Consider the following 19,198-nt stretch of genomic DNA (forward strand, 5'->3'; position numbering starts at 1 on the left):
TTGCTAGACTTGTTTAATGTGCTCAGTTCTGCTGCAAATGCTGTAGTACTACTGAACCCAGCACAGACACAGTATGTTTTAGTCACTCACGTGTCTTTTCAATCCCCGGCTCCTCAGCTTTCCAACGTTGTGCTGCCCCTTAATGATGTCCAATAAGTCTGCAGCTTCTTGCAACAGGTTCCCCCCCATGTACCTCTAGCATACACAGCAATTGTGCATTGTGGCCATTCTGGGTCAGGAAATAAGTGATGTCCGGAACCATTTACCAGTTTTCCACAGAGTTAATGAATTGCCTGTATTTTCAGGGATTACCGTATAAGATAATTCCGTATAAGATAATTCTTCCTATTTGTATAAGACAAATAGCATGTTCTTGAGCTATATTAGCTGACTCTGCAGAGAGAAGCCAATGATATGAATCTATGCATTCTTACAAGAGCACAGAATATGCCAGCACAATATAAATAAAGGATAAGGATCTTTATTTGTATTTACCGCAATACATCTCAAGACTGATAGTTAAATAACCCTTCGATCAGCAAAGTCAAGTCTCTTAACAGCTGCATCTATATTAGAAATGACTCTTACACACATACAGATGCTTCAAGGGATGATATCAGGTGCAGGGGTTTAATACTAACATTTATCATGGTGTATATTTTACATTTTGCTCCGATTTGCTCGGTGCTTCCTGTAATATATGGGAATCACAATGTAGCACTATCACGAACAGCAGCACATAAGGGACACCACTCACTTCTAATGGGATCTGATTTTTTGACAGGAAGAATAGTGCTGCGTGCTGTGCTGTTCTTCAAGGTGGCTGAGTCTCTATAGCAGATGTGACCATAGCCTTACAATAACAAAAATGTGGACAAAGGAAATAAAAAGGACATTGTAAGATTCCAAACTGGAATAAAATGCAGTGAAGTAGAATAACGTACCTGTCTTTTGTATTCTGCTGTGGGGTCGTAAACTTTCCAGCCATTTACTGGAAACTTTTCTTTGTAGCTGAAGGCAAACAGAGGCTGGAAAAGAAGAGATGGTTTTATAAAACTACCTGACAGGAAAAAGCAGAAAGCGAGTCTACCACATACAGCAACCAAGCAATAACCCCTCCTCAATCATCAATGTAAGGACGACACATCACCACATCAGAAAGATCATCCTCATCCTACACAATCCGACACATAAGGTTCTCATAGAGCAAAAGCTCCTCTGTGTGATCTGTAAAACAGAAATACCATAGAATACAAATCCCAACCCCTAAAATGTCCCGTCCAACTTGAATCATCTCTACATTTTACCACTAAAATTGTCAGAATATTTAAAATGTGTGCTCTGCCAATGGTTAACCTATGACATCCTGCTGCCACCCCTTTTCATAGGGATTGCATAGACAGGACTCCATTACCTACTATATCTACAATATCTGCATTTTTCCAGTCTGAATTCTATGAAAAGTTCTGTGCAATCTTTAGGATGTTAATTTATGTAGAAATCCTGGTTTTCATAATTTTTTGCCTCATAATTCCCTAGTTTATGTTGCTCACATTGCATGCAGTTCACTGAGAAGGAGGGGGTGTTCCCTCACATATGATGTGGGGACTTTCTCCCTTTCTCCTCGGAGCTGACAACTGAGCTCCGTGCACTCAGGCTAGGTGACATGGCCCCGGCTCACAGAGCAGGCTGATTGACAACCTGGGAATCTGCAGAGAGCCCTGATTGTCCCGCCCACATTTCCTTATTTTGTCCCAACTGAGAAACACAGGCAATAGCTGCAGGGACAATACAGTGTTCTGCACAGTGGAGGGCCCCCTAGTTGTAATACCTATAGAGCATTTTTATTACTCAAAAAATATACAACTTTTTTAACCAATGTACATAACAAATATAAATATGTTATGACCTACATTGTATAAAGTTTTTGCAAAGCACAGTGTCCATTTAATGTGATTGTGCCCGTTTTTCACCTCCATGATTTATTAAAGAGGTGCCTTCCATTTAATAAATCAAGCATTGAAGCAGCCATGCACCCTGCTTCTGAAATCTATGCCTTCTCTGAGCTAGCGTAGATTTTATCTACAATTTACTCTACCCCTGTAAGGTGAGTTGTGAGATATCCAGGGTTGCATGAGGCCATGCCTTCTGTCAAGACCACTTTACACCAAGTTCTGCCCACTTGGCAAGTATGCAGAAAATTGAAAAGTTGCTATTTTTTTGGGGCGCAAAAAGAAGGTTGGCACAAAAATGTTTCAATTTTACCCAGTCTGCACATAATACACACAATGCTACGATCCCCACCACCACCACAAGAGGTTTTAGATATTAGCTCAGTATTAGTGCATTTGTCAGTATACTAACTAGGACGTTATCCATTGGTACATAACATGGCAGTCACACAGAATGATAGATACTGAACATGAAGTCACAATGTGAACTCATATAATCCAGGTAGATTAAATGTCCAGTGTTGCACTGGCTTCATCCTTTCCAGCACCGCAGCTGTTTTCAGCCATAATAAACTTGTTTTTAAGCTTACAAGATCATCAAAATAGTCTTTACATTCTTCCAACATAACTGTATAGTTTTCCTGGCAAAGAATAGAAGTTTTCAAAGCAAAATAAAACTTGGACTCCATTTGGATCACAGCAAAGCGTTCATGTTTCAGTTCTGTGACTGAACACTTATTCCATCAAAAAACACAATTCCATCCAAATTGATGAGAACATAGTAAAAGTCTTTTATGGGTCTAGTGAGAGTCTGCAAATCCTGACATCTTGGGTGGTGGAGTTAAATGGTCACTAACCTTTTAACAAACTGCACAAATCAAAGAATAGAGAAACTTTGTAAAGTATCTTATCAGAGAAAAGGTTTCTTTCTCCACTTATCAAGTTCTTTTCCTGCTTCCCCCTCCCTCCACAATTCCCTAAGAAAAATTGTTAAAAATATTCATCACTGAGGCATCAGAGCGGAGGGAGCTGCAGAGAGACACACAAGAAGCTGCTGAATGCTCTAGTTAGGGGTTTTCCCAGGGCTTGATTCACAGCTGCTCAGTACTAGTCTATATTCTCAATGCTGCTGCTGCTACTGAGGGTGTACTATAGGGTTATAGGGAATCTCCTCTTCTGTGTGTGCAGTCTATGAGAAACATCATAGCAGCTAGTCTCCATCTACTTGCTAACGGGCAATTGAAAATTAGAGATGGCATATGCTGAGGAAATAAATAGTGAAACAAGCCTCATACCAGTCGGAAATGGTGCTAAACCCCATGTACACAAACAACAGATTATCCTGAAAAGTTTGCTGAAAGATTAGTGACCAGTTAAGGTAGCCATACATCTTAGATATTTTTTCCAACTGCTCCCGCTTATACATACATACACTCTGTTGCAAGTTTTCGCAAGCATGCATTTGTTCTTCCTATTGAGAGGGGGAATAAGCCACTGACAGACCACTGGTAGCAGCATCCTCTTGAGAACAATGGATCAGGTATGAAATCCAACAATTAAAAAATGAGGACAACCTCTTACACAATAGATCGTTGTCAGGTCCCACCAGCATCACAAGGTTCTATAAACCTTATTTCAATATGTTTGACCATCTTTAACCCTTTGATTGCAAAACTATTGGTCATGCAAACAACTGCATTGTCCACATGCAGATTCACAGGTTAAAGGGGTATTCCAGGAAAAATATTTTTTATATATATCAACTGGCTCCAGAAAGTTAAACAGATTTGTAAAATTACTATAATTTTTTTTTTTATCATTTCAGTACTTATGAGCTTCTGAAGTTAAGGTTGTTCTTTTCTGTCTAAGTGCTCTCTGATGACACCTTTCTCCGGAAACGCCCAGTTTAGAAGAGGTTTGCTATGGGGATTTGCTTCTAAACTGGGCGTTTCCCGAGACAGGTGTCATCAGAGAGGACTTAGACAGAAAAGAACAACCTTAACTTCAGAAGCTCATAAGTACTGAAAGGATTAAGATTTTTTTTAATAGAGGTAATTTACAAATCTGTTTAACTTTCTGGAGCCAGTTGATATATAAATTTTCCATTTTCATTTTTTCCTCATCGCCTTCTAAAAATCATAACTCAAAAATCATATCCTAAAATTCCATATGATGGCTTATTGTTTGCACCACCTATTCTACTTTGCAGTGACATTAGTCATTTTACCCAAAAATCCACGGCAAAACAAAAAAAAAAAATTCATTGTGCGACAAAATTGAAGAAAAAAATTTCATTTTATAATTTTTGGGGGATTCCATTTCTACGCAGTGCATTTTTTTGTAAAAATGACACCTTATCTTTATTCTGTAGGTCCATTCGGTTAAAATGATACCCTACTCATATAGGTTTGATTTTGTCGTACTTCTGAAAAAAATCGTAACTACATGCAGGTTATACGTTTAAAATTGTCATCTTCTGACCCCCTAAAACTTTTTTTTATTTTTCAGCTTACGGGCCAGTATGGGGGCTAATTTTTTGCGCCGTGCTCTGAAGTTTTTATCGGTACAATTTTTGCATTGATCTGACTTTTTGATCGCTTTTTATTCTTTTTTTCATGATTTAAAAAGTGACCAAAAAAAACACTATTTTGCACTATGGATTTTTTTGCGCTTACGCCTTTGACCGTGCGCTTTAATTAACGTAATATATATTTATAGTTCGGACATTTGCGCATGCGGCAATACCACATGTTTATTTTTATTTACATAGTTTTTTTTTTTTTTATGGGAAAAGGGGGTGATTCAAACTTTTATTAGGGAAGGGGTTAAATGACCTTTATTAACTTTTTTTTTCACTTTTTTTTGCAGTGTTATAGCTCCCATAGGGACCTATAACACTGCACACACTGATCTTTTACCCTGATCCCTGCAAAGCCATAGCTTTGCATGGATCAGCGTAATAGGGGGTTGATTGCTCAAGCCTGTAGCTCATGCTTGGAGCAATCAAACGCCGATCGGACGTGACAGAGCAAGGTAAGGGGGCCTCCGCTCGCGTCCTAGCTGATTGGGACATTGCGATTTTATCGCGATAGTCCCGAACAGCCCGACTGAGCTTATACTTTCATTTTCGACACGGCGATCAACTTTGATCGCCGCGTCTGAAGGGTTAATAGCGCGCGGCACAACAATCTGTGCCGTGCTCTATTAGCCCAGGGTCCCGGCTAGGAATAGCAGCTGGGACCGACCTGGTGTGATGCAGGGTCACGGCGTGACCTCGTTTTAAACACCGGGACCGGGCGCAGGGCGTACAAAAACGCCCTGCGTCATTAAGAGTTTAATACAGGTAATGAGTGGAGGACAGGGGAGACTGTTAAAGAAGAAGTTACAGGTCTGTGAGAGACAGAAATCTTGCTTGTTTGTAGGTGACCAAATACTTATTTTCCACCATAATTTGCAAATAATTTCTTTAAAAATCAGACAATGATTTTATCGATTTTTTCTCATTCTGTCTCTCATAGTGGAGGTATACCTATGATGAAAATGACAGGCCTCTCTTATCTTTTTAGGTGGGAGAACTTGCACAATTGGTGGCTGACTAAATACATTTTTGCCCCACTGTATTATCATGGTCAATGACATCACTTACCAGCCCATTGGAAGCAGGATATGCATACTTTATAAGATTCTCAAATATTTCCAGCTTGCTTTGCTCTTCCTGCTTGTACGCTAGCCGCAAGTTCCTCATATCCTATTGAGACATAAACAAAGGGCTGTGCAACAAATAAAGCTAAAAACTGGGGTTATAACACTAAGAAGGTTAAAAGCAGAGGAAGTTAAAGAATTTCACTGTTTACAGATTTCATGTGAAAAGAATAGCACACATTTCCTAGTGACTTCTAGTCGCCTCTTTATGGAAAAATCAGACATTTACTGTGGAATAGCCTGCCCCATCACTACAGACTGCTCTATGGAATCCCTGAAGTCCAAACCATTAAGCCTCGAAGGTGGTAGAGATGCAAACTGGTTCCTGAGCCCTTTTTTGGCCCTGCTAAGTATAAAGAAGAAGCCTGAATAGGTTTGGACTGCTGCCTAACAATGCAACCACATCTCTGGCAGCAGATTCTGAGATTACACAAACAGGTCTCAATGCTCTTGTGATGATTGTCACTGGTTATTTTTTTTCCCTTATAATTTTGCTTAATAAATGAACATAATTTCAGGGGAGGTGATTTATTACATTTAAAGGGATTTTCTGGGACTTTTTTCAATAATGGTCTAACCTAAGGACAGACCATCAACGTGTGATCAGTTGTGGTCCAATATCCGAAACTCCTTCCAATCAGCTGCTTGCCAGAGCCGCAGCACTGACATGCTGAAGTAGAGAGCCAGAGGCAGACGGTCCTGTACACTGTGTAGTGGTCATGCTGAGGCTCAGCTTCCATTGAAGTGAAGGGAGCGGAGCTGCAGTTACCCAGCACAGCCACTACACAATGTACGGAGCTGTCTGCTTCCAGTTCTTTATACAGGCTGTCACTGTAGCAAACCTCTTTAAAACAAGCAAAACAATGAAGAAGAAAAAAGCCGGCAGCTCACCAAAGAATTCAACGCAAGCTTCTTTATTGACCAGCGTGTGCAGGTTACAAAACTTGAAGTGCAGGTGCTCTATCCCAAAACCGCACGAACAACGTCCGTTTCGCACTAACTGTGCTTCCTCCGGTTCGTTGTCGTACTATCCCTCCTCCCCTTATGTAGTTCCCCCCAATCAGGATTCTAACAGGGTAGGAGTGTCATACAATTGCGACCATCTCAACTACATCACATCCGTTATGACATCATGTCAGTGCGCGGTCAGCTGACGCCGTTGCCGCTGACCGCGCACTGACATGATGTCATAACGGATGTGATGTAGTTGAGATGGTCGCAATTGTATGACACTACTACCCTGTTAGAATCCTGATTGGGGGGAACTACATAAGGGGAGGAGGGATAGTACGACAACGAACCGGAGGAAGCACAGTTAGTGCGAAACGGACGTTGTTCGTGCGGTTTTGGGGTAGAGCACCTGCACTTCAAGTTTTGTAACCTGCACACGCTGGTCAATAAAGAAGCTTGCGTTGAATTCTTTGGTGAGCTGCCGGCTTTTTTCTTCTTCATTGTTTTGCGATAACGGTCACTTGAGCTTTGCACAGCCTGTGCACCACCAGTTTCTCAAGCGCCAGCAGGTGACTGTGCCTTCACGACTACGCTGGTCAGAGGAAGATTAAGGTGAGGGGTGTATCCGGGAAAGAAGCAGTGCCAGCTGACACTTCTACATTGTATACATTGGACTCTTTAAAACAAGCCACCACAATTCTGCTAAAGCAACAAAAGAAAATGCTTACTGTATTTATCAGCATATAACACAATTTTTTTTAGCCTAAAGTCTATCTGTGTGTTGTATGCTGATAAACTGTTTCTGGCCCTGCAGAAGCCGCTGCAGTTCAATGATTTAAAGTGGGCATTTTAAATCACTGAACTGCAGCGGCTTCTGCAGAGCCAGAGTCCCTCCACTGCCCGATTCCCTCCCCGTCTTTATAGTTATATGTCCTGGGGACCACACTCCTTCATGCTCCGGCGGCATTCTGCACTGTAACTGTGTGCTGCGCAATGGCGAGTGACGTCCTCAACGCAACGTCACTCATCATTGTGCAGAAACAGCACAGGATGCCACAGGAGCCTTAAGGAGCGCGGTCCCCAGGACATGTAACTATAAAACCGGGGATGTGGAGGGATACGGCAGGACTCTGGCCCCGTAGAAGCCGCTGCAGTTCAATGATTAAAAGCGCCCGCTTTAATTCATTGAACTGCAGCGGCTTCTGCGGAGTCAGAAACAGTTTATGTAGGTATACCTGCACACACACGCACCCTCATTTTAACAAGGATATTTGTGTGAAAAAACTTTTTTACCCAAATTTCCTTGGAAAAGTTAGGGTGCATGTTATAGGCCGGTGCGTGGTATAACCCGATAAATACGGTACTTGTAAGAAAGAGATACTATAAGATGTGATGCTGCACGTAACATTTTGATGTCTCATAAGAAGATTTCTGGCACATTTTGGGAAAAACACAGGTGCCCATGGGTAGGTCTAAACAAGCCCCTTTGCCTCCATTATGTGCACAGAGAGATAAAGATACCTTGCAAACAATCTCTATACCACAAGAGTTATTTCCTTGACTTTGAACTCCAATCTTCTCAACTCGGCTAATTACACCGAGAGGAACATCAAGGATAAATGGAGGGTCCTGAAATATAAAACAGGTATGTTAACACCTGAGATAGTGAACTTAAAAAATGTTATTAATTTACATGTCCATAGAAAAAATTACCATCCTTGACATTAACTGGAAATATCACTGCAAAAGAGACAGAGACCTTTCCCACTACAAGCAATGATAATCTAAAATGCAATGAAAACAGAAACTTTGGGCAGCATCACTTTTGTCCTACCTAAATACAGTCAGGCCGTAAATGTTGGCACCCCTAACATTTTTCTAGAAAATGAAGCATTTCTCACAGAAAAGGATTGCAGTAACACATGTTTTGCTATACACATGTTTATTCCCTTTGTGTGTATTGGAATTAAACCAAAAAAGGGAGGAAAAAAAAGCAAATTGGACATAATGTCACACCAAACTCCAAAAATGGGCTGGACAAAATTATTGGCACCCTTAACTATTTGCTTGCACACCCTTTGGAAAAAATAACTGAAATCAGTCGCTTCCTATAACCATCAATAAGCTTCTTACACCTCTAAGCCGGAATGTTGGACCACTCTTCCTTTGCAAACTGCTCCAGGTCTCTCTTGTTGGAAGGCGCATTTTCCCAACAGAAATTTTAAGATCTCTCCACAGGTGTTCAATGGGATTTAGATCTGAACTCATTGCTGGCCACTTCAGAACTCTCCAGCACTTCGTTGCCATCCATTTCTGGGTGCTTTCTGACATATGTTTGGGGTCATTGCCCTGCTGGAAGACCCAAGATCTCGGACGCAAACCCAGCTTTCTGACACAGTGCGACCCATAATCCGTTGGTAATCCTCAGATTTCATGATGCCTTGCACACATTCAAGGCACCCAGTGCCAGAGGCAGCAGAACAACCCCAAACATCACTGAACCTCCACCATATTTCACTGTAGGTACCATGTTCTTTTCTTTGTAGGCCTCATTCCGTTTTCGGTAAACAGTAGAATGATGGGCTTTACCAAAAAGCTCTATCTTGGTCTCATCTGTCCACAAAACGTTTTCCAGAAGGATTTTGGCTTACTCAAATTCATTTTGGCAAAATGTAGACTTGCTTTTTTATGTCTCTGTGTAAGCAGTGGGGTCCCCCTGGGTCTCCTGCCATAGAGTTTAATTTCATTTAAATGTCGACGGATAGTTCTCGCTGACACTGATGCTCCCTGAGAATGCAGGACAGCTTGAATATCTTTGGTACTTGATTGGGGCTGTTCCAGTACAGAGAAAAAAAAAAAAAAAAAAAAAAAAGGGGGCTCAAGGTGACATAAAAAGAAGAAAAAACATCGGCCACTTACCCTTTCCACATTTTTAAAGTACATCTTGAAGTCAGTTACGGTTAGCGTCCCGCTCACCGCTCCCCAGAATGGACAGATATACATGACATCCTTAGCTGTAAAATAAAGCAGTATTTTAAGAAAAGATTTTGAGGCGGGCTGAAGATCATAGGTCAGAATTCACAAAACGTCACCCATTAGCAGTGATCACCATGACTATTCAGCCATATGATACCCATATTCACTTACCAATGGCTTTGATAGACTCGCCAGGAAAAAGTGGTGCCTCCTCCATCTGTGCCAGCTTGTTCCCATCTCTCAGAGCCTGACAAAAAGAATTAGCGTGTCATGCCTTGGTGAACAGTGCCAAGCAGTAGAAGCACTATTCCCCCCTCCTACAGGATGACTGGTGAATACAGGATTAATAGCACGCAGTGGGCTCCATCCAGTCTAGATCTATAGAGATGAGCGAAGTTACAGTAATTTGATTCGTCACGAACCTTGCGGCTCGGCGGTTGCTGACTTTAGCCTGCATAAATTAGAGACTCTCTCCTAGGACTGTATCCACCTTTTCCAGCCCATTGGAGCACCGGAAACCTGAACTAATTTATGCAGGCTAAAGTCTTCAACTGCTGAGCCGCGAGGTTCGTGACAAATCAAATTACTGTAACTTCGCTCATCTCTATAGATAGACTCCTGTCACAATCATTATCTCATGTACAATAAATTCATCTTTCCATGGGATTTTTTATTTTTTGGTGAAACATCATTCTATGGTCAATTATCTAGGGCAGACATCGATTTTTTGGGCCGCTCAGAATAGTAATGCATATGAAGTAATAGACATGCTTGTATTATGAACACCTCCACCAGGAGGTCAGGCACATAAATCAATGTACTGCTTTTATATACAGTGGGAAGCAGGAGGAAAGAATAGAAATCAATGTGAGCAGAAGTGGAGCTTGAATGGAACCCACAAAAACAAGCAGCGAACACAATACGAGCACAGACACAGCCATTAATGTGAGATGCTTTACTTATTGCAGTTTCATCTTAAAATATTAAATGGGCACTGTCACATTTTTTTTTTGCTATTGCACTGCTTATGGTAAATAAAAAAATCCTTCTACTGTACTTTGTTTAAAAAAAAAAAAATGAAGTCTTCTGCCACTAGGTGTCTCCCTAGCTGTCCAGAGCACATTTCCCCTATCTCTTGCACAAACTTTGGACTCCTGTTGGCCTGGCAAAAGTCCAAAGTCCGGAAATGCAGTATGGAGTGCTGAGGGGTGTGTGTGCAGCCTTATCCAATCATAGCTCATCTCACACACTGAACTGCTATGGGCTGTGTGTAGAAGAGTAAGTTCTCTCCTGTATGGCTTTAGGTGATGTCACGCCTGCTGGGGAACACCCTTTCCCAGTCTGTGAACCCGAACCTGAGGCTAAGCAGAAAATACAGAGCAATATCAAGGTATAAAACTAAAAAATAATAAAACTAAAAGGCAGGGGGGTGGTTTATCATGATGGGGGCAGTGAGCTGAGAGGATTATAACATTTAACAAGATCGTGAGAGGTACTCTTTAAGAAAACGTTTAATAAAAATTGTGTCTCAAGTTCAGAACTCTAAGTTCTATGGTGCAGCTAGTCTTATCGACACCCAAAATGCTGACTTTTATTTTTTATATATGTCTGTGTGTGTGTGTGTATATATATATATATATACACACACACACACACACATATATATACACATACACAGATCAATATATGTAAAATACCGTATATATATTTTTGTTGGCACCCCTGAAATTTTTCAAGAAAATGAAGTATTTCTTACAAAAAAACTAAACCAAAGAAGTAGGAAAAAAAGCTAATTGGACATAATGTCACACCAAACTCCAAAAATGGGCTGGACAAAATTATTGGCACCCTTAACTTAATATTTGGTTGTAAACCCTTTGGAAAAAAAGAACTAAAATCATTCACTTCCTATAACCATCAATAAGCTTCTTACACCTCTCAGCCGGAATGTTGGACCACTCTTCCTTTGCAAACTGCTCCAGGTCTCTCTTATTGGAAGCTCAAAGAAAGACAAAATTCAAGCTTCTAGGCGCTGATCGGCGGAGTGAGCTTTAAAGATTTTGTACACGTGATACTTTTATTTTAAATGAAGCTGTACATCTAAACGTTTTGTGAATTCCCTAATTGACGTGCTCTTTGCAAGGACACCATGAGGATATTTATTGTTTGCTCTGCCATCTTTGTGTACGCACCTACCTGATGAAGCGTCCGTTACGGACCGGAAACGCGTTGCTTTTGTGCGAATAAACTTGATTTTAGGACAATAATTTTGTGTCCGTACAAACTCACTCTGCCAGATCAGTGCCTAGAAGCTTGAATTTTGTCTATTTCTTTGAGAATCTTCCCACAGGATCAGTGCCGCTGACACAGTACAAGCCAAGGCTGCAGATCAAAACGACCATCACACTGATATTTGATGTCTTCTGAGGTGTTGTGCTCTTAGCACAACCCCACTTGCTGAGTGCAATTCCACTTATCATTTATAATAGTTTATTTTACATATTACACAAGGGGCACGTATCCCTTTCTTTTGTGTTTTTTCTGTGCATCTCTTATTGGAAGGGCGCCTTTTCCCAACAGCAATTTTAAGATCTCTCCACAGGTGTTCAATGGGATTTAGATCTGGACTCATTGCTGGCCACTTCACAACTCTCCAGCACTTTGCTGCCATCCATTTCTGGGTGCTTTTTGACGTATATTTGGGGTAATTATTCTGCTGGAAGACCCAAGATCTCGGACGCAAACCCAGCTTTCTGACACTGGGCTGTACAGTGCGACCCAAAATCCGTTGGTAATCCTCAAATTTCATGATGCCTTGCACACATTCAAGGCACCCAGTGCCAGAGGCAGCAAAACAAACCCAAAACATCACTGAACCTCCACCATATTTCACTGTAGGTACAGTGTTTTCTTTGTAGGCCTCATTCTGTTTTTTTTAGAATGATGCGCTTTACCAAAAAGCTCTCTTGGTCTCATCTGTCCACAAGACGTTTTCTCAGAAGGATTTTGGCTTACTCAAGTTCATTTTGGCAAAATGTAGTCTTGCTTTTTTATGCCTCTGTGTCAGCAGTGGGGTCCTCCTAGGTCTCCTGACATAGGGTTTCATTTAATTTAAATGTTGCCGGATAGTTTGCGGCGAAACTGATGCTCTCTGAGCCTGCAGGACAGCTTGAACATCTTTGGAACTTGTTTGGGGCTGCTTATCCACCATCCAGACTATCCTACGTTGACACCTTTCCATCCACGCCCAGGGAGATTAGCTACAGTACCTTGGATTGCAAATTTCTTGATAATGTTGCACACTGTGGACAAAGGAAAATCTAGATGGACTTGTAACCTTGAGATTGTTGATATTTTTCTACAATTTTGGTTCTCAAGTCCTCAGACAGTTCTCTTCTCCTCTTTCTGTTGTCCATGCTTAGTGTGGCACACACAGACACACAATGCAAAGACTAAGCTGACTTTCCTTACTTTTATCTGCTTTCAGGTGTGATTGTTATATTGCCCACTACTGTTACTTGCCCCAGGTGAGTTTAAAGGAGCATCACATGCTTGAAATAATCTTATTTTCCCACAATTTTGAAAGGGTGCCAATAATTTTGTCCAGACCATTTTTGGAGTTTGGTGTGACATGTCCAATTTGCTTTTTTTCCTCTTTTTTTTGGTTTAGTTCCAATACATACAAAGGGAATAAACATGAGTATAGCAAAACATGTGTTACTGCAATCCTTTTCTGTGAGAAATACTTCATTTTCTACAAAAAATTTAGGGGTGTCAACATTTACGGCCATGACTGCATCACCAGGGACAAGTGCAGGATCTTGTACTCAGACCTACAGAATGCATCTCTAGACAGCCTAGGAGAGATCACTGGAGATTTAAGGTTCTCACAAGGGAGGCTATTTGAATCAAACATGTGTAAACAAGGGGCCTTGGTTTGAGTTTTAGAACTGACATTATGAACTTTTAATTAGTCGTACCATGGTTATTCTTTATTCTGTGTTTTATATTACATGTATTTACCAAAGTGTTGTAATGGTCTGGTCCCTGTTTACATTGCAGTGTAACCATAGGTAAGCCATGTGTGAGGACATTGGGGGGGTTATCAAAATGTGCAGAGGTAAAATGGTGCAGTTGCCCATAGCAACCAGATTGCTTCTTTCATTTTTAAAAAGGCCTCTGAAAATTTAAGAAGCAATCTAAGCTGCGGTAGACCTTCTCTGTTTTGCCGTGGTTTCGGCTGGCTGACAGTGCTCTGTAATGTTTTCTTGGAAATTGTAGAAAACACCAGTGGTTGTCAGTGCCCTCCTTGCTCCTCTTCCCTGCTTTTATTACCCAACATTTTTGGGCCATTTATCTCTGAATCTATCTTGTACAGGAGCACAATACTAGACTATTTATGTGAGACTCACGTTGGGGGATTAATCCAATGTAGGATTTGCCTGCTAATATATTCAGATACAGTATTCTTATAATCTCACATTAATGAATGTATCACAAAATGAGCAAGTGGAAGTTATAATGCGGTTATTAACCAAATCTACCACTACTATACAAAATGATGTCAACGTCAAGAGATGGTCCTCACCAGTAGGGAAGTAAGAATCAGATTTATTAATACCACTCTATTAGCAATCTTGTACTCATCCTGTATTATAGTCCAGAGCTGTATTCACAATTCTGTTCTGTCCAGATCCGGGCCGCGGCAGCCAGTCATCCGGACCACCCAGCGGATCTCCCCTCATTCATTTGTATAGATGTCTCTAAGACACAGATACAAATGAATAGCCGCGGCCCAGAGCAAGGGAACGCTGTGCTCCCAGCCCGGCCGCCTGGAGCTTCTGTGATGCAGGTAGCGCAATTAGCGCTTCTTGCATAATCTGCTCTGGCCAGACTAGAAGAGGCCAGAGCAGCGGAGCAGTGTGGGACCTGGGACGGGGAGACAAAGCTCAGGTAAAAATTTGTGTTCCCCCACGTGTGACTCTCCAGTTGTTTTAAAACTACAACTCCCCATCATGACCTTCTGTATGTGCATGATGGGAGTTGTAGTTTGCAAAAGCTGGAGAGTCACAGTGGCAAAGTTCATGTGGGGGCACAGCGGCATCATTAATTCTGGGGGCACAGCGGCATCATTAGTTCTGGGGGCACAGCGGCATCATTAATTCTTTGGGGCACCGAGGTACAATTAGGTCGGTACAGGGCTCAGTGTTTGTTGAAATTTATTTGGGGGGAGAATGTGGCAGTAACATTGCAGGGGAATAACATGTGGCAGTAATATTGCAGATTAATAGTGTGTGGGAGTAATATACCAGGGGCCCAGTGTGTGGCAGTATTATATTCAGAGAGTACAGTATGTGGCAGAATTATTTTAAGGGGCACAGTGGGTGGCAGTAATATATTTAGGGGCACAGTGTGTGGCAGTTTGATATTCAGGGGCCCAGTGTGCGGCAGTATTATATTCAAAGGGTACAGTGTGTGGCAGTTTTATATTCAGAGGGTACAGTGTGTGGCAGTTTTATATTCAGAGGGTACAGTGTGTGGCAGTATTATATTCAGAGTACAGTGTGTGGAAGTATTATATTCAGAGGGTACAGTGTGGCATTATTATATTCAGAGGGTACAGTGTGTGTGGCAGTATTATATTCAGAGGGTACAGTGTGTGGCAGTATTATATTCAGAGGGTAAAGTGTGTGGCAGTATTCATGTCATACATCCTCCACACTTCAGTTGTTTGTTTGCTATTTCCTTCATGGCACTAAGGCAGCTAGGTGTGAACCAGGCCTTAGCGTTCAGCTCGGACCTTTACGCATGTCAGAACTGAATAATTATTACAAATATACATATAATGGTATATTATCTACATTATATGAAAAGTTTTTATTGACGACAGGTACACTTTAAGGTGTATAAGCACCTTAAGGAAGTGCATGTATCAACAACCAGCAGAAGCATGAATGCAGCTTTGGACTATAATATAGGCTAAACATTACGATCGGTGTACAAGATGGGTAATGCAATGTACGGTAGTTACAAAGTTACTCAATTTGTTGCATACTGTAGACCAATTCTAAAGATGATCTATTTGGGCAAAGAACTGAACATGTTCATAGAAGTAAATATTTCTTATACAACCTTTTAAACATGTCCTTTCTGTTGTCACAACTACAACATGCTAATAAATTATAAACCCAATTTAAAGAGAAAGTTAGAAGATTGTCACTGTACAGAACCTGAAAAACAACAACAACCTAAAGCTCTATGCTACCTAATTCCTATTACCTCAGATGAAAGAGGTAGAGAAGTTTAAGGTCATGTTCATGGTGGATTTCCTAAACAAAGGACAGTAAAAAATACTAGTGAATGGAGTTTTAAACCCCCCATTCACATGTGGCAGAAACATTCTGCACTGACTTCAGGGTAAGCAGCAGATTTTAAATTTGCAAACATTTTAAGAAATTGCAGTAAAAGCCACAGAGAATGTCTGAACGCAGCCGAACATAACAGTGTTATGAATATTTTTCCTTCTGTGTAGATAGTGTTCTTGACCTGGTTTGTAATACTTCAAGACCACTGCTAAACCATGACTTGTGACTTCAGGGGAACTGTTTTGAAAAAGTCTAGCACCCATTTTGGACATGGTGGTCCAAATGTTTCAGGTCACTTGTTAACACAGGTCCCCAAAATAATATGTAACATGATCTTCTCCCAAGTGAGGAGTCAGACTACCACGCCGATTCCTTCTAAATGAGCAGGAGATTTATATGATCGATTGTACTCGGACAGATCTAAACCTAAAGACATGCACTACAGTGATAGAAAATATAGGGGTACAACTTGCCACCTGCTCAGCCTCCGTTTCGGAATGATAGCCATTGTGCTCGTCCTGTATATCCTGTGTATGCACGAGGCGGGACAGAACAAAGGCAACAAGAGAGAAATAAGCATGCAGACAACAGATAAAAGGACAGGTAAGACTTAAAAGACACAGTCAAGACATTAGCCGTATGTGGGCACAAAGTGGAGAGTGAACATCCTCTTTGGCATGTAAGTCACCACATGCAGGACAGGGAAGCAATGCTACATAGGTGTTATCAATGACTTTTATAAGGAAATACTCCAACTACCAACATTGCAGCAGGAGCATTAGGTGTCTTACACATATTATTTTGCTTAGTATTTGTAGCCAACACCAGGAGTGGGTCCAAAAGGTGCAATTACCTCTACTAGTTGTATTCCTGTTTTGGTTAAAAATACTAACATATAAGTGTGGAAGAAGCTTTAAAAAGGGTACTCCACAGGACAGCATTCAGAACTAAAAGTTCTGAACGCTATTTTCACACTGCGGGAGTCGGCCACGCCCCTCGTGATGTCACGGCCACTCCTCCTCAATGCAAGGCTATGGGAGCTCGCTAAAAGAGGTACTCTGCTGCTCAGCGTTTGGAGCAAACTTTTCCGAATGCTTTAGCCGGCAGCTCGGGACATCATAGCCCCACCCCCTAATGATGTCACGCCCCCTCGATGCAAGTCTATGGGAGGGGGCGTGGCGCCTGTCACGCCCCCTCCCATAGACTTGCATTGAGGGGGCGTGACAGTGACGTCACGAGCAACGTGGCCGACCCTCCCGGCGGGAAAACAGCATTCAGAACATTCCGAACGCTGGCTGCGGAGTACCCCTTTAAGATCCATTTCCACCATGTTTTGTGCCTCTGTGGCACAGATCCAGCAGGAGAAGCTCAGAACATATCTGTGCCAGACCTCACTCAATCCAAAGACTCCAAACACTTGGGTCTTTTTATGACCATATCCAACTTTCGGCCGAGACTGAAAATCGTGGTCTGCTGCGGTTTTCAGTCCAGACCAAAAGTGCTGAAATGCTTCTATTGCACACCATGCAAACTTGTGCACTGAAATTTCGAGAGTGGTGTTCAGGTTACAAAAAGACATAATACAGAATGTAAATGCATTTTAGAATACATAATCTAGTGTGCTCTGGATGCACAGTCTTTGTGATAAACAAGCAATTACAAGATAAGTCAGACACACAACATACATGCAATAAATAGGCAGAACACAAGGGGTTAGTCATGCGGATCAGTGATCAGACCGACTGCGGAGGTGTAACCATCTGAATCATGCTCCTTGCATAAAGAGATTGAATATCAGGAGACAAATGATAGAATTTATAGCTTGAAAAAAAAAATAATGTACTCACAATGACATTTACCTGTAAGCAATCCTGATATTATCAAGGATGCAATGTACAAACACACAATCACTGAAGGAAATGATCCCACAATATATACACACACACACACACACACACACATATATACACACACATATGAATGGATGGACAACTTTGGTAGAAAACCACATTCCCAGAAAAAAATACATCACATTGAGCAAGTATTGTCACCAACTATGGACTAACAATATTGTTTAGTGTGCAGCCGAACAGGACGCGTCCTACAAAAAAATAAAAAAAATTTAAAAAAAAAGTCTACGCCCCATACAGCTGCTAAAGAATGGCCCGTAAGTAAATGTCATCCAATATCTCCACAGTGTACAAAGCCAAGAGGTAGCGGAAGGCTTGAGGAGGGGGGGGGGGAGGAAGACCTTTCCGGTATATGTTAAGGAATAAAAAATCCCCCTCTTGGTCCCTAGTAGGAGTGACATAGGGTTCACTGCCTAAATCTATAACCATCCGTAATATAATCCATGCTATTACGTGAAAATATACAGGAGGTAAAACAGAAACCATGACACTAACATACTGACTTCTTACAGACTAGTTGAAGTGACAGGATAATCTGACCTAGAAACCGGGATGTTCCCTTTCCAGCAGACACCACAGTGTAACGGTGAGGACCAGGAGGACGGTATTGTGTTGAGTAAATGTCAGCTGTGGAACGATACTAAACAATCCACATCACGTAGAGAATTATTGACCGTCCTCCAATGATGTGAAGCAGAGAGCCACAAGGAACACATATCAACTTGTCAAGGATCCAGTATAAAAAAGAAAAATATATAGAACGGTTGATTCAATTTTATTTAAAGCCATTAACCTCTTAAAGGGGTACTCCGCCCCTAGACATCTTATCCCCTATCCAAAGGATAGGGGATAAGATGTCTGATCGTGGGGGACCCCCGCAATCTCCCTGCAGCACCCGGTGTTCGTTTAGAGCGTCAAGTGCAGCGCGGGAGGCTCCTGATCACGCCCCCTAAATGCAAGTCTATGGGAGGGGGCGTGGCGGCCGCCACGCCCCCTCCCATAGACTTGCATTCAGGGGGTGTGGCCATGATGTCACGAGCGTGGCGTGACCGTAACGTCACAAGCCTCCGCCCCCCCATCGCCAGTCATCACAGCCGAGATAGCGGGGGGCCCCAGCGGCCTATCTTTTGGATAGGAGATAAGATGTCTAGGGGCGGAGTACCCCTTTAAGGACTGGCCTATTTCGAGTCTTCAGGACTGAGTGATTTCTTTTTCCCTTCCAAGGACTCTATGCACCATAACCTTTTTTACTTTTCGATCAATAAAATTGTATGAGGGCCTCTCTGTACGCAGGATAAGTTGCAGTTTATATTGGCACCATTTTTGGGTACACATAATAAAA

General features: G+C 41.8%; 1 protein-coding gene across 9 annotated transcripts in view; it reads right to left on the minus strand.

Annotated features, from left to right (window-relative positions):
- Positions 1 to 19,198, minus strand: part of MTMR1 (myotubularin related protein 1) — an 87,441-nt gene that overhangs the window by 51,740 nt on the left and 16,503 nt on the right. For 2 of the 9 annotated variants that reach the window (XM_056541091.1, XM_056541088.1), the window contains 6 exons: positions 16,423 to 16,473; positions 9,753 to 9,828; positions 9,525 to 9,619; positions 8,127 to 8,234; positions 5,599 to 5,700; positions 945 to 1,028 (listed from right to left, as the gene is read on the minus strand). In XM_056541091.1, coding sequence (XP_056397066.1) covers positions 945 to 1,028; positions 5,599 to 5,700; positions 8,127 to 8,234; positions 9,525 to 9,619; positions 9,753 to 9,828; positions 16,423 to 16,473 — 516 coding nt within the window. Of the gene's footprint in view, positions 1 to 944; positions 1,029 to 5,598; positions 5,701 to 8,126; positions 8,235 to 9,524; positions 9,620 to 9,752; positions 9,829 to 15,860; positions 15,885 to 16,419; positions 16,474 to 17,793; positions 17,818 to 19,198 lie in introns of those variants that run through there. The other 7 variants (XM_056541090.1, XM_056541087.1, XM_056541093.1 and 4 more) reach the window with 5 other exon arrangements.

The sequence above is a fragment of the Hyla sarda genome, chromosome 9 (genome assembly GCF_029499605.1).
Source record: "Hyla sarda isolate aHylSar1 chromosome 9, aHylSar1.hap1, whole genome shotgun sequence".
Classification (NCBI taxonomy): domain Eukaryota; kingdom Metazoa; phylum Chordata; class Amphibia; order Anura; family Hylidae; genus Hyla; species Hyla sarda.